The sequence below is a fragment of the Asterias amurensis genome, chromosome 13 (genome assembly GCF_032118995.1).
Source record: "Asterias amurensis chromosome 13, ASM3211899v1".
Classification (NCBI taxonomy): Eukaryota; Metazoa; Echinodermata; class Asteroidea; order Forcipulatida; family Asteriidae; genus Asterias; species Asterias amurensis.
In genome coordinates, this window is record NC_092660.1 from 10,708,812 (window position 1) to 10,723,776 (window position 14,965).

Consider the following 14,965-nt stretch of genomic DNA (forward strand, 5'->3'; position numbering starts at 1 on the left):
ATTATTCTTTCTAGCCAAATAGGGCAGAACATCAAGGTTAGCAGGATATTTTTAGCTTTGATGGAAGTAAGTTGCCTTGAAAATTAGCTGTAAACAACTAGAAATTTAAGAAAATTGGCTGATTTTAGTTGGAGGAATTGTACTTGTTGTTGAACCCGATTAGTGAAATTGGCACAGTTCATGAATTGCAAATTGTGTTTCGATTCACTGAAAATTTGTGAATAATAATATTTTTTGACTATGACATCGGTACCAGTTGATGTAAACAAAACAAAATTATTATAAAATGCAAGATGCAAAAGACCATTTGTCAGTACTGTGATTTAAAGCCATTGAACACTTTTGTAAACAGTATTGTCCAAAGGCCCACACTTCGTGTATCACACACATATAAAAAATAACAAACCTGTGGAAATTTAGGCTCAATGGGTCATCGGAGTCGGGAGAAAATAATGGGGAAAACCCACCCTTGTTTCTGCGCGTTTCGCGGTGTCATGACATGTGTAAACCCGTAATTCTCGACAACGAGAATTGATCATTGTTTTAATGTTTTCTCGAAAAGTAAAGCACTTCATTGAATAATATTTCAAGAGAAGTTTTTCACCATTACGTTCTGTAAACCCTGTAAGTTATTTGTAAATCTGTGAACTTTTTTTTTTTTTCCTGTGACCAAAGTGTATTATGGCTTTAAAGCAATGTTTTCCCAGTTGATGCCTTTAGTATATTTCTTTTACACAAGTGGACTTGATTTAGAAATTAAAAAAAAACATGACAATCAAAAATAGGATTTTAAAAAAACAATGGGGGGGTGCTACCTGTACATGTATCTCATATGGCTCAGAGTTCTTTGTTGTCATTGTTGTTGTTTTTTAATATACTGAAAAGCAATATCCACTAAGAAAATCCAGTCTTAATTTGTTTTGTATAAAACAGAAATGTTACAGGTTGCAAGTTTTTCTGGAAATAATTGTTTATTTCCACAAATTTATTAGGACAAATTGTATGGTTCTTTTGACAAATATTGACAATATCTCTATCCAGATTGTAAATGATGTTCAACCTTTCTAACTGGTTTAAACATTTTTAGGAAATGTAGTAACAAAAACAATTTTTGGAAAACATTCATTGTAAAAGGTCACAAGTGAATAGTTATGTACAGTCATGTAAAACAGAGCTCAAATAGACAAAATAGAGAACAAACACAAATCCATTTGTTGTTGTTGAAAGACTAAATCTGATTTGCATTGAAAATGACAGATTATATATATTTATTACTGAGCGGTGGTGAGGGGGAATAAAGTAGTTCAGGCTCATTCGGAGAAAGAGCCTGCAATCTCTATTGTGGAGCTCTACTACCCTGTGATGACCCTTTACGTACAATGTACGTAGATACTAGGGCTACATGATGGGTAGATAGTGACGGTATACAGATCTATCTTCTGATCACAGTGGAGTCCTCCCAGGCCTTAGTGTACACCAGAGTCTCTTGTTTTGATAGCATAATGTGCCTGTATCAGTGTATGGCAGTCCCAGGGCCTTTTTGTTTGTGTGCTTGCATGTGTATGGAGAGGGGAGGGTCTGTGTTATCTTAGATTGATACATTGTTGTTATTGACCTGCTGTTGTAGTCTGAACGTTTGACCCCTTCCCTGTCTAAATTTAGAATCATGATTTTATGATTTTGGGTATATAAGATAGGTTGGGGTACTTTAAAAAAGTAATAATTTTATTGGAAACATCAAGAGAAAAATATATAGAGTACTCCAGATTGGACAGCTTTTAAAACCAAGATGAACACCATGTAGGAAATATTTTGAAGACCATTCAATGTCCAGAACTGCCCCACATTCTGAAAAAAACCGAGGGAGAACCCTTTCCGTGACATTATGCTATTTCATAATTTCTGAGAACTACCTAATTGTTGCGTGGGCATCACATTTGCTTTCTCTAGAGCATACATTGTACACCACATATTTTATTATAGTAAAACATCCTGTTTAAATGTAGAAATGTCAATCAACATAATTTACTGTAATAGAGTGAATTAGGCTGTTAGTGCATGTACATACTGTAATTGCCAGGGATTGTGAATATTTTGGGGTGTCTTAACTGTTAAAACCGAAAACTGTTTTGGCAGAGTGAGGACGTTCTGCTTTCAAGTGCAAAACCAATAGGGGCGTCACTAACACAAATTAAGCAACGGGATAAGTCCTTGATTTAATGGCTGGACAAATGTGTGTACAATGAACATTGTATAGTGTACTTGTAGCATGAACAGTCTTGACATGTAATATTGCACTCATGATAAATACGTACTTGAAATACATTTGAAATGATGTGAAGCTTTTTCCCGTGGAATTTAAGTTTAAATTAAATTTAACCAGAGTGGATGTTACCTTGTACTGTTTGGGTAGATAACGAGGGGAAAAATGTAATATTTTCCACCAAATATTTGATAAGAATCTAATTTGCTGGGTATTAAGCAAACAGCTGCGTTTCCAATTGACATTCATTAAAATTCACTGGTGATATGACTATTACTGTATTCTAATTATGTACATGTACAAACATACTTGTGAAAAACATTAGCCCAAGTAATTATCACAGTGGTAGAGCCAGGGTTACACAAATAGCGAACAAACACCATTGAGGTAATTAGGTTCTGGAAACCACTTCCTGTATTCTCGTAGATTGTTGGACAACATGTCTTAAACCTAATGTATGTGACCATTTAATATCAGACATATCTCCGATGTAGAGCTGCAGGGCATTGTGTAGTGCTTGCACCCAGGACATTGTCCTTAAAGACAAGGGGGCATTCCCCTGGTGTTTAGTAAGCTTTGCACATGCCCTATACCAGCATAAAGCGTGACTGTATGTGATGGGATGCATTATTATTTGAACGGGTATCATGCAATGAGTACATGTACTTACAGCATTTTCAAAAATTGGGGGTTTGATTTAAATTAGCATTGTATTGCCGTAGTCATCTCTGTTACACGCACATACACTGTACACGTGTAGTAGTAATCAAGCCTTGAATTTCGTTTCTGAAGGACACCTGTAATTTTCCTCTCATAAGTGGGACTCTCCATGAAGAAAATGGTATCTTATAGTGGAGGGCACCACATCAAAAGCACGCTGTGGGTGCCATGGGTTATTTTGAGGCCTGAGTGATCTCACAGGGCCGATGTTTCGTTTTTGAAAGGGCAAGGACATTGAGGCTTTTCCCTCCTTGTTAAAGGGCACCTCTATGACGCAAGTGTAAAGTTAAACATTTCAAGGGGCACCAAAGCAATGACCAAGGGTAAATTGTCTCTGTGAAGTATGAAGCCTGATCTCATGGTTAGTTTTGTTCTTTTTGCATCTTTTCTCTTGCGCAGGGTTACAACAAGGCAGTTGACTGGTGGGCCATGGGCGTCTTAATCTATGAAATGGCAGCAGGCTACCCTCCGTTCTTCGCCGATCAGCCTATCCAGATCTATGAGAAAATCGTCTCAGGAAAAGTAAGAAGATTTTAAGAAGCTTCAACAAGACTGCAATCTTAATAGAAGCATACATTCAACTTTCAGCTGATCAGGGGCAAATGTCATGGTTCTGCTTGCTTTAAAGGGTCTATGTAACTTTTGTAGGACAAAAAACACAATGTCCACAGATTTACACTAAACTTATACAGTTTGAAGATAATGATAGTAGAAAGCTTCCCTGAAAATATTACGTGCTGAGGTGCTGTAGTTTTTGGGAAATGAGTAAAACAATGTCATGAAAATTATTTTAATCATTTACAAACAAATTTTCATGACATTGTTTTACTCATTTCTCAAAAACTACAGCACCTCAGTAAGTAATATTTGAAGGGAAGCTTTCCACTATCATTATCTTCAAACCCTGTAAGTTTAATGTAAATCTATGGACATTTTGAAAATGTACCCAAATCCTATAAGCAAATAATCTCTGCTCACAAATGAAGGGAATTCCGCACTTATGTCAAGCGTATGTTACGGGTTAGCTCAAGCATATTTCACCGGTTAGCAGGGAATTTTTTTTTCCATTTACCATCGCACAAGAAGGTCATGGTGAGAAATTCATCTGTGCCTTTTCAGTATTGTGGGGATAAGAAATTTCAGTCTTTAATCTGATTTCAAACTTGTTAAAGGCACTGGGGTCGATTTCACAAAGAGTTAGGACTAGTCCTAACTTAGGACTAGTCCTAGGAGATATGAAAAACGTATGGCTAGTCCTAAGTTAGGACGAGTTAAACTTGAGATAAGACTAGTCTTAACCCTTTGTGAAATCCACTCCTGGACACCTTTGGTAATTGTCGAAGACCAGTATTCTCCCTTGTTGTATCCCAAAATGCACAAAATAACTAAATTGCAAATTTAGACCCAATTGATCATCAAAGTTGCAAGGGAATAATGAAAGAAAAGTACCCTTGTTGCACAAATTTGATGCCTCAAAAAGGCTTCATTATCTAAGTGAGAAAGTACCTCTTTCTCACAATGTTTCTCACAATGTTTTATACTATCAACACTCTCCATTACTCATTACTAAGTAAGGTTTTATGCTAACAATTATTTTGAGTAATTCCCAATAGTGTCCAGTGCCTTTAAAGTCTGCCCGGTAAACAAAAAGTGTGTGGGGGGGGGGGGCTAGGTAACAGCAGACTAACCAGGTAAATCCATCGTTCTCAGAACTAGGTAAAAATCGACATTTACCTGGTAAGTCTGTTGCCACCTAGGGTTCCAAAGTTTCCCATTGCCATCATTTCAATGTGCCTCCTGAGATCTAGATCCAAGTTTTAGATTTTATTTTTCAACACCCTGATTATTTGGAATGAATCAACCCAAATTAAATTTCTGTCTCATTGATTTTCATTTCTTTCTTTCTTAGGTCCGATTCCCGTCGCATTTCAGCGCGGACCTGAAGGACTTGCTGCGCAATCTACTCCAGGTAGACCTCACTAAACGCTTTGGCAACCTCAAAAATGGCATCTCAGACATCAAGAATGCAAGGTGGTTTGGCAGTACGGACTGGATCGCAATCTACCAGAAGAAGGTTGGCAATATTTTGAGGTTTTCTTTACAAGTTGTTTGATACGATTCTGCCTCTACCAAAATTCAGAATTTGAGCACCATATATGACCCTTATACCCTAGACCCCCTGTCGATCTCAATCCTTCTCTATCATATCACCAACATGTTTGGACATGGCCAAAATTGCACTGCCTTGCTCAGTGATAAGCAATAGATTTTGGGTCTACAGTCCTCAATCGTTCAAAATTGGTCAACCTCATAAGAGCATTTTTTAGGGTAAAGCCCGGTTCATATATCCTGCGAATGCAAAAGCGGTATAAATGTTGATGTCACAAATTCGCAACAAATAGTTCGCATCAGTTAAAATGTGCTCAACTCCTGGGCAATACTCTCAGCTAAAACTTCCCCTGTGACGTCAAATACATTCGCATTCACAGGAAGTATGAACTGGGCTGTAGGGTTAAGGATGATACATCAACAGTTACTAAAAGCTCTGTTTCATCTGCCGAACGTGGGTCTCATCAGAAAGTTTTGATTTCTAGATGCATTAGAGCCATGGATATTCTGTAGAAAGTTCCCTGAAAATCAACCAATCTTTCCCTGTTCTGATGAACAAATTTGAAAGTCTCCATGATTATGGAAACTTTCACCCTATTATGTTGAATATAATTCTAAACATCTCCTAGACTGTTGTACAAAACCTCCCTGGCAGCTCTGTAGATAATCTTCTTGATGCATTTGTTACTTTCCTGCCTGTCTTGCTCCCGTGTAAGCGGAACTTCTTTTTTTTTTTACATTCTTCCGAGGTATTTGAACAAAATATCACTTCAGACAGAAGATAAGAACCAAGGCTACTCCGAACTTACCCTTTTAACCTCTGGACAGAAATCCTCTTCATACAGCGTATATTTCACCACAAGTAAAGAGAATTGTGGTTGAACGATAAATATCACACAGCGTCATAGTTTGCGCCCAAGCTACCCCGAGCAAATTTTTAAATCATGCAAGGAAACAAATTAAGCTAACAAAAATTGACATGCGCCCAACAGTACAATGTTTGTTCGCTGATTACTTAAAGTTGACAGGCATTTTGAGGAAAACTTTCTGAATCAAATTCTCCAGCAATTACTAATTTACTAACCATGGGGGTCTGAACGGGATGAAAAGGTACATTTAAAGGCAGTGGACACTAATTGGTAATTACTCAAAATATTTATCATCATAAAACCTTTCTTGAGTACAAGTAATGGGGAGAGATGGATGGTATAAAACATTGTGAGAAACGGCTCCCTCTGAAGTGACGTAGTTTTCGAGAAAGAGGTAATTTTCCACGAATTTGATTTCGAGACCTCAAGTTTAGAATTCGAGGTCTCGAAATCAAGCATCAGAAAGCACACAAATCTGTGTGACAAGGTTTTTTTTTCTTTCATTGTTATCTCGCAAATTCGACGACCGATTGAGCTCAAATTTTCACAGGTTTGTTATTTTATGCATATGTTGAGATACACCAACTGTGAAGACTAGTCTTTGACAATTACCAATAGTGTCCACTGTCTTTAAGCCCATATGACCTAATATGGATGTCTGCTGGAGACCCCCTGCTGCGCGTGGCGCCTGTATCCGCTACAAAGGGACCGAATATTGGCTGGTTCAAACTGTTCTTCATTTTGCTCGATATCATCAGTGATTGTCTACATGTACAACTGGCACAAATGTACCCCAAGGCCCAATTTCATAGAGCTGCTTAACGGTAAGCAATTTGTTTTTCTAACTGTAGCAGAAAAATTTACTAAGGTGTTAACATATTTCACAAGTTAAGTGAGAAAATTAGGCGGCCATCTTGCGCGTTTACAATGGATTTGTATTGTTTTGTCATGAATTTTTGTGCAGTAAGAACCGGAAGGTTAGCATGCTGTTTTGTGTGCCTAAGGAGCAGCGCAATGAAATGGAAATCATACAGTAAGCACAAAATCAGCCGTTAAGCAGCTTGATGAAATGCCTTGGTACAACAGCTACATTAAGGAGTTAATGTAGATTTTGTACGAGACCTTGATTATAGGGGTGCCATCATTGTCATGTTTCTAATATGTGGATTAACACGAGTTGCCAGACTGATTTATATGTGGAATTGTTTAAAGTTTGTTTATTTTTCTGGCTCAAAGAGTAGTTATACCCTCCTGGAAACAAATGAAGTAACACCATTCATTTTTTTTTTTTTTTCATTTGCAGGTTGAAGCACCCTTTGTACCCAAAGTCAAGAGTGCAAGCGATCCGAGTAACTTTGACGACTATGAAGAGGAAGCCCTCCGTATCTCATCCTCAGAAAAATGTGCCAAGGAATTTGCCGACTTCTAACTTGGGCCCCCTTCCATACCCTACTCCTGTCTTATCAACACCTCCCTGCCCTTACAAATCCCACTGCTGAGTTAAAAAGTCGTCCAGCGTTTGATTCAGAAGGTACCCGGACTGGATCTGGACTGCCGAGCCTCTCCCTATATTAAAGGAGCACACCAAACCCTACAAGAAATGCCCAAATTCATCAACAGACACGGCCATAAGCCTCTGACAGGTCAGTAGTGCCTTTAAAGTGTCTGAACAGCAATCGGCGGGCCGGCTGGAAGTCTTTCATGTGGAGACACGGGAGTTCCGTTCACCTCCCAACAACGCCCCCTCAATCACAAGCAGTTGTGTCGGGTCTTAGACCTTAAGGGTTCTAGACCTGTAGGGTCCTAGACCTATAGGGTCCTAGACCTATAGGGCCCTAGACCTATAGGGTCCTAGACCTCTAGGGTCTTAGACCTCTAGGGTCCTAGGCCTATAGGGTCCTAGGCCTATAGGATCCTAGACCTATAGGGTCCTAGACCAATTGGGTCCTAGACTTATAGGGTCCTAGTCCTATAGGGTCCTAGACCTATAGGGTCCTAGACCTATAGGGTCCTAGACCTATAGGGTCCTGAGCCTATAGGGTCCTGAGCCTATAGGGTCCTAGGCCTATAGGGTCCTAGGCCTATAGGGTCCTAGGCCTATAGGGTCCTAGGCCTATTGGATCCTAGGCCTATTGGGTCCTAGACCTATACACCAATCCAGGCGGGCCCCGATTTGCTGCGGTGTCTTTAGTGCCTAGATTATGCACAAAAAGATTGGTCTGTAGGGTCCGAGTCCTATAGCAAGTGTTGAAAACTCGATACAGCTCTGGGGTATCAATTATTGGTAATGAACACAGTCAACAAATTTTACGTAATGCATTTGAAAGCTATGGGATGTTTTAAGGCGGAGGCAGGTTTGTTTTTTTCTATCGGAGAAGTAAGATTTCTGAAATTGTTTACATTGATTACCTAAAATTTACTTAACTCGGTCAAGAATCGCTGAATCTCTGGTTGAGCTCCAAATCTGTTTTCCGATTGCGGTACTTACTGGATGATTTTGATCGAGAACATTTGATGATTAATTGAGTTGTCCGTGTGTCGTGTGTCAATCCTCGGAACGACGCGCAAGGCACTAGTGCACCAAAATGCTTTCTTTTCAAACCGTTTGGAATATGTTCCTCCACTTTGTAATTTCTGAAAATTTGACCTCTACGTTAACTGCCTTCCCTCTCCAGAGAAAAAAAAAAAAGTAAGAAAATTAATAGAGAGTGAGTGAATTGTACATAGGTCTGCCTGCCAGGTTTATAATTAAATGTTTGTTGAGAAATTATTAAGTGCGAGTCGATAATTATGTTGATAGTGCTTTATCATCGTTAACTGTTCATTGGAGTTCATCGTTCTTATTAAATTATGATTCTTAAAATGAAAAGAGGACAAACGAGTTGAATGAAACCGATCCGTTTGGGTTTGTGTCGGGAAACAAACAAAATGATAGGGAGAGATTTCACATTTTTATTTGTGTGGGCGTTTCTGTTATTGTTTTTATTGTTTGATTTTATGACGTTATAAACAAGGTGCAATAAATGATATTGTACCATAACAGCATGTTTGTTCCATTACAAGTGTCAAACAGAACGAGAAGTTATTTCTTACTCTGGCCTAAATATTTCCTCTTGGGTTTTGTTTATAAATAAAAAACCAACTTTGTCATTTTCTCCGAGTCCTTTTACAAACGTATCATATTGGAACCGTCGATTAAAGATGTTCTACAGTCACACATATTCATGGTGTAAGCCGACAAACATAGTTAGTAGTTCAGACCACGAGTTATAAGGACACCTACAATTTGCCCCAGTTTTGATCATGAATAAAGACAATCGTAACTTTTCTGCCCAAAAGAGCCCAATTTTGTTACGTTGGCCTTTTGGTTGGTAACATTAAGCTCTATATATTGACTAGCGCGCTAGCTCTTGATTCTCCAAGCGTTTGTTATAGACTCCAGGATTGCTTGTGCATTATTGAGGAACGATGTAATGGTTCTTAGAAAGTACAAATGGCCAGCGACAGTCGTACAAGCTTTTACGTAGGTTTGTTTACAAACATGGATGCACCCACACGTGAAGGGCAAGTTAGTGCTCTAGTCATTATATGGGCTCACGACTATTTACTTGTTTGGGCTAATCAGGGACTGGCTCAGCTTAGCAAAGTTGTATGGACTGAGAAATTTGGGCCCATGCTGTTGACATTTCTCAAGGTAAAAGTACTTTCATGTTAACTATTGCTCAAAACCATTTTGTCCCTTTCTGTGTTGACCCCACCTATTATCAAAATGAATTACTATTGCGAACCCTACACCAACTTCAGACCAAATGCACAGCTTGCTTTATAGCAATTGCACACTTCGCACATTGTTTTAAAGTCAAGAACATTTAACCAATGCAACAGAGAGTAAAGTTTTTAAGCAAATTTGTATGAGCCCACCAAGTATAATGCTATATTTTACTGGTGCGAATTCTCACAATCAACATTGTTAAATTGTTCTTAATCCAAACATATTTTAATACCCAAGCAATTTTCTTTGGGGATGTTTTGAAGAGAACATTTTACTCACCACTCCCCCGATTATCCTTTTCAACAAAAACAGGTTCCATTTAGTTTACAGTTTTCTGTCCAGGTTCTGTTTACCTCTGGGACCCAATTTCATAGAGACTAATGCTTCAAAATTTGCTGCTTAGCATAAAGGAGCAGGATACCAGTCACAAATTATACATTTGGAATGTTAATTTGGCTGGTTTCCTTCTTCATGTAAGCATAATTTTTTTGTGCTTACCTCTAATTTGTTCTACGAAATTGGACCCTGGTCATGCTGGTCCAACTTGCCAATATTGGTTATCCATGTAGTTGGGTGTCAACAATTATTGACAATCTTAAAGTACACATTTTTATAAAATCTTAAACTTTGATGTTCGGGATGGCTTTTTTCTCTCCATCTACTGTAAAGACAACTAAAAGCTAGTTTTAATATTATTAGATGACTCTCTTCTCATATCATAAACTTTGGAAAATCGGATGAAGAAAAAATGCTGAATAATGAAAGTGTGTTGCAGAGTGTATTGTATTCAATATCCAAAGCATGCTGGCCAGTTGATGAGCTATGCATTTAACAAATATAAATAAGGCATTTACTCTACTTTCTTCAGTACAATCAACTGACCAACCATGTCCACCCATGTTGACGTGGGGTTTGATGGCCTGTTTTAGTTTATCCCATTACAATGGCTTTCATTTTATCTTGAATGACTTGAACAAGTACCCAGAATTAAACTTAAGAGGTAACGAATGTAAACTTCTCAAAGATATAGGTTTTAAGAATGAAAGATCAATGTCTCAAGGCAAAGGTTCAAACGTTTATTTGTGACCTTTGTCTTTTTTAGATTGTGTGTTCTCTGCTAGCGAAGGTAAACCTTGTTTAATTGCCAGTGCATGTATTTAAAACCTTCCCCACGCGCCTACAGCAAATCACCTCTATGTTTTAGACTGAGGCGACATTTAGCCTGCATAATAATAGGATTCACCATTTTTTTTAAATTACATTTTTGATTCGATCTATTATATCAGTGCCATTTTTTTTCATTTTATTTTTCTCCATGTTTTAAAATATCCATGTTTTACGGTTTAATTTTATAATAATGACTTGCTCAGAAGCACTTGTCATGAAGCATTGCATTTTATTGTATCTTGTTGTGTTATTTTGCAGAGCATTTTACTGTTAATGGTTTTAAGCAATTCCATTGTTGACTTCTTCATAAGTGAAAGCAGATAAAAAATTTTTTTTTTTTTAAAGTAATTGATAGTCAAAAAGGTTTGAACTAAACATCGCCTCAGTCTAAAGAAGTTTGTTTTTAACACCCCCTCTGATTCTCTGTGAAAGGGCTCAAGACATTAAAGTAAGGGCATTTCATATACTGTAAATAAAACTTTTAACAAAGAGGTATTGTAATGTTTATTCAGATCGCGTTTGTGAATCTTGTAATTTTTGGGGGTTTTAATAGCATCGGAACCGTTAACAGGGCTCAAATTGTACATAACGGATGATCTTTATTTAGCTGATCGCAACGGTTCCATGTGTAAGATGTTTTTTTAACGATTGGTGTAGACGCTCTGATGAAAAACTGGTTGTGGAACATCTCTGACATGTTTTGGGTGCCTTTTTGGGATGTAGGGAAACCTATAGAAGTTGGGGCTAAATTTCATAAAGCTGTTTTAAAGGAAGATGTGTGTAAGCAAAACATTAGAGGGGTACTGGATACAAAAAAGTGAAGCACTTGAATTGTACCTGGCTTTCTTGTTTTTGCTGAACAAGATTTTAATTTGCTTAGCAATTTCATTTTGTTACCTTGCCAGCTTTAAGGAATCCTGCCACAGTGTCAGCAGTGCCAAAAGATAAGTAGTTACGTCAGAAACCAAAACAAGTATTTCATGTTTGTGAGTCTTTGGGGGCGTTTGAAACTTTAGCTTCCTAGATGGCTACAATCTCTGCCCTTGTTGGGTATGTATTCGCTCGAACACACACAGAGCTCCAATATGGGACCATGGCCAAAACCATCTTGTTTGACACCCTGCCTGATCATAGGCAAACCGTACACTCAAAAAAGAAAGGGGCCAGGATACCCTCCCTAGTCTCACTTTCAACACAAGGGGGGAAGTAGAGCATGATTAATGTGTTTTTGTTTTTGTGTTAATCAAAACAGCATTAGTCGTTATCGAGTTCATACTGTGAAATTGTTTTCTTGTTATTTGTTAATTTATCATAAAATGGTCATGACAAAGAGCTTAGGACTGATGCAAGGGACTGCGGGGGGCTTCCCTCGAAACTTTCTTGTCTATCAGATGTTGGCTGGAACATGCTTAACACGAGTTTACACCAGCTAGCTCTGCAAAATATGTGACTGAGTAAAGGGGGCATATGTGTCCCCCCGCCAAATTTGGTTTTGTTAGCGTGGGTCGGACAAATACTTTTTATTGACAAAGTTTTCTGCAAAGGCAGGGTGGGAGATTACGTTGCAGTTTGAAATAGTACAAATTCCATAGTTTCACTTACCCTAACATCCATTGAATGTACCTTGCCATTTCTACCAGCAATCTTCTGCAAACTTAAACTCAAAAACCAAAGCTCGCATAAAGTTGTGTTGTATCAGACAGTAATACCAAGCAAGGTTGTTTTGGCCATGTGGTATGGTGTCAAGCAAAACCGCGGGTGGATGTTGGTGGATTTTGGGTTTGGGGGAACCCGGTTGTAGAAAATCTCTGTTAACACTTTGAAAAGTTCAAAATTCAGTATTTGTTATTATGAGGAGTTTCAATATTTGTAAAGGACTATTATCTAGATTTGTTTTCTCGAATTGCCAGGTAGATGCAGATGTTATTTGTCTTCAATCGAGGGTGTCGAATCTTATTGACATGATGTAAATAATTTTGAAATTTATTCATGTTTGTGGGTCTGAGATCAAGTTGGTTTTCTTTTCCTCAGGACACCACTTTTTTCTAGCTGTTTGAAAAACGTTACAATTACTGCTTATTACGAAAAAAAATATTATATACAAAAAAAAATATTACAAGACGAGGAACTGCATTATATGTTTCATTTGTAAATTTATAAATGTAGAAAATGAACTTGAATATATGCGTACCAACCGTAAATGTGTAGCTTGTGTAAAAATAAATATATAAAGTTTGCTTGTTATGAATACTGTAAGATAAATTCATGGCAGAATTCTTCACAAATTGAGTAACTGTTTTGGGTTTTTATCTAGTGTTGCTTAAAATTTCTGACGTTTAGCTACCATGAAGTTTACGTACAGTGGTTGTACCTCATTGTAGTTCGAAAACTGTATTTTAAAAAGAATCGAAAAGTTGCATATTAGTAATAGTGAACTCTATTTTCATCATTGTATGCTCAAGTGTAGTTTCTAATGTTTCAAGTTATTTTCTGTTCCAACTATCAATGACTGTGTTTTAAAACAAATGAATAAAGACAAACTGGCAAAGGCTTACTATTTTTTTCTGATCTGGACCCAAAGTCCAGGAATTGCTAAGCACAGAAATCTTGCTTAGTAGATACAGATTACCAGCCAACATGCTATGTTTTACTGCTTGTGACTGGGTTCCCTTCCAAGACTTTCTGCTTAGCATTTCTTTCTACAAGAGCCTTTGACAGTTCGTCCAGATTCTGACCCAATGCAATCTTGGCCCAAGTAACTGAAGCCGATAAACACCGTACATGCTTAGCACAGGAAAATCTTGTTGAGCAGAAACATTTCACCAGCAAAAATACAATTTTATGTATACTCTTTGTGACTGGTTCCCATGAAGATTAACATGTAGATTTGCCGATCAACAGTTTCAGTTTCATGAATTGAGATCCTGATGGTAAGGCTACAGCTTTATCATGATTGGTGGCTACAGCTATGGCTAACTACAGTTGCTAAGGGTATTGCCAAAGACGTCCTATGCTTCAATGCATGATGGCTTGAGGATGAAGCTGTAGCCACTAATGCCAACACAACCTATAAGGCTGTTGACTTTGACTTTTATTGCCAAATCTGCAGCCTTGATTTCTGGCACTGCCTAAAATAAACCAATAAACCTTTTAGGGTCATCTTCTTGTTCCTTGACTCCTAGTTGTACAATCTTAATGGTATCCAAAGAGGTACCAGCCTGTTTTCATGGCATTCCTGCTTTCATTTCGTGACTTATGTAAGAAGTGAACAGAAGTGGGTTAAACCAATTTTGAGCCTACTTTGTTCAGAGTCTGAACTGAGCTTGGATGAGTGTTATTTGTACATGTACTTCAACATTAATGTCACTCGGAACATTTTCACCAGTAATTTTTTAATGTCATTTGGTTTGCGTACTTTTCACTTCAGAAATGAATTTGATTTAAACTACAGCTTGAAATAATTTTCAAAGCGTCGTTCAAAAGACAACAAGGTATGATTCTTGTTTTCTGAAATCAAAATTGCATTCGTTTTCTTCTCTCACTTAAAATAGAAAACTATAAATTGCTGGTGAAAAACTAAAAACCCTCATTTTTAGCCAACAACAGAGGGGGGTATTGTTACTGTGTCAACCGTTTTGTTACCTTTTAGGTACAGTCAGTTCAATTTTACAGTGTAGCGCTGCAAGTTCGTGTTCAGTGGATGCCTTCTTTACAAAAATATTTGAGGAATCCAAAGGTGTTAAATAAAAGTCTATGACTGATAACCATGATTTGTTGCCTTGTTTTTTATTTGGCTTGGCCGTGTTTGTGATTAAAAAAAAAGTTGTATATTATATCTTTGAGAGGAAAATCGGTCTAGTACCCTACTGTGATTGTAGTCAATTTCAGCCGTATTTTGACAAAAATGCTTACCCCCTTGTAATTGTATTGAATTTCTACCATATTGTTTAACAAATATCTAAAGCTTACCCCTTGTGAACTTATCCAATTCTAGCAAATTTTGTACAAATATGTAAGAATTCCCTTGTGATTTTATTCAAATTCAGCCATATTGTGACCAAAATG

General features: G+C 37.6%; 1 protein-coding gene across 3 annotated transcripts in view; it reads left to right on the forward strand.

Annotated features, from left to right (window-relative positions):
* LOC139945741 (cAMP-dependent protein kinase catalytic subunit alpha-like) overlaps window positions 1–14,664 on the forward strand; it is a 97,493-nt gene extending 82,829 nt beyond the window's left edge. For all 3 annotated transcript variants that reach the window (XM_071943123.1, XM_071943124.1, XM_071943125.1), the window contains 3 exons: window positions 3,383–3,505; window positions 4,893–5,057; window positions 7,265–14,664. In XM_071943123.1, the coding sequence (XP_071799224.1) occupies window positions 3,383–3,505; window positions 4,893–5,057; window positions 7,265–7,390 (414 nt within the window). In that variant the 3' untranslated portion in view covers window positions 7,391–14,664. The remainder of the gene's footprint in view (window positions 1–3,382; window positions 3,506–4,892; window positions 5,058–7,264) is intronic.
* Window positions 14,665–14,965: the final 301 nt, after the last annotated feature.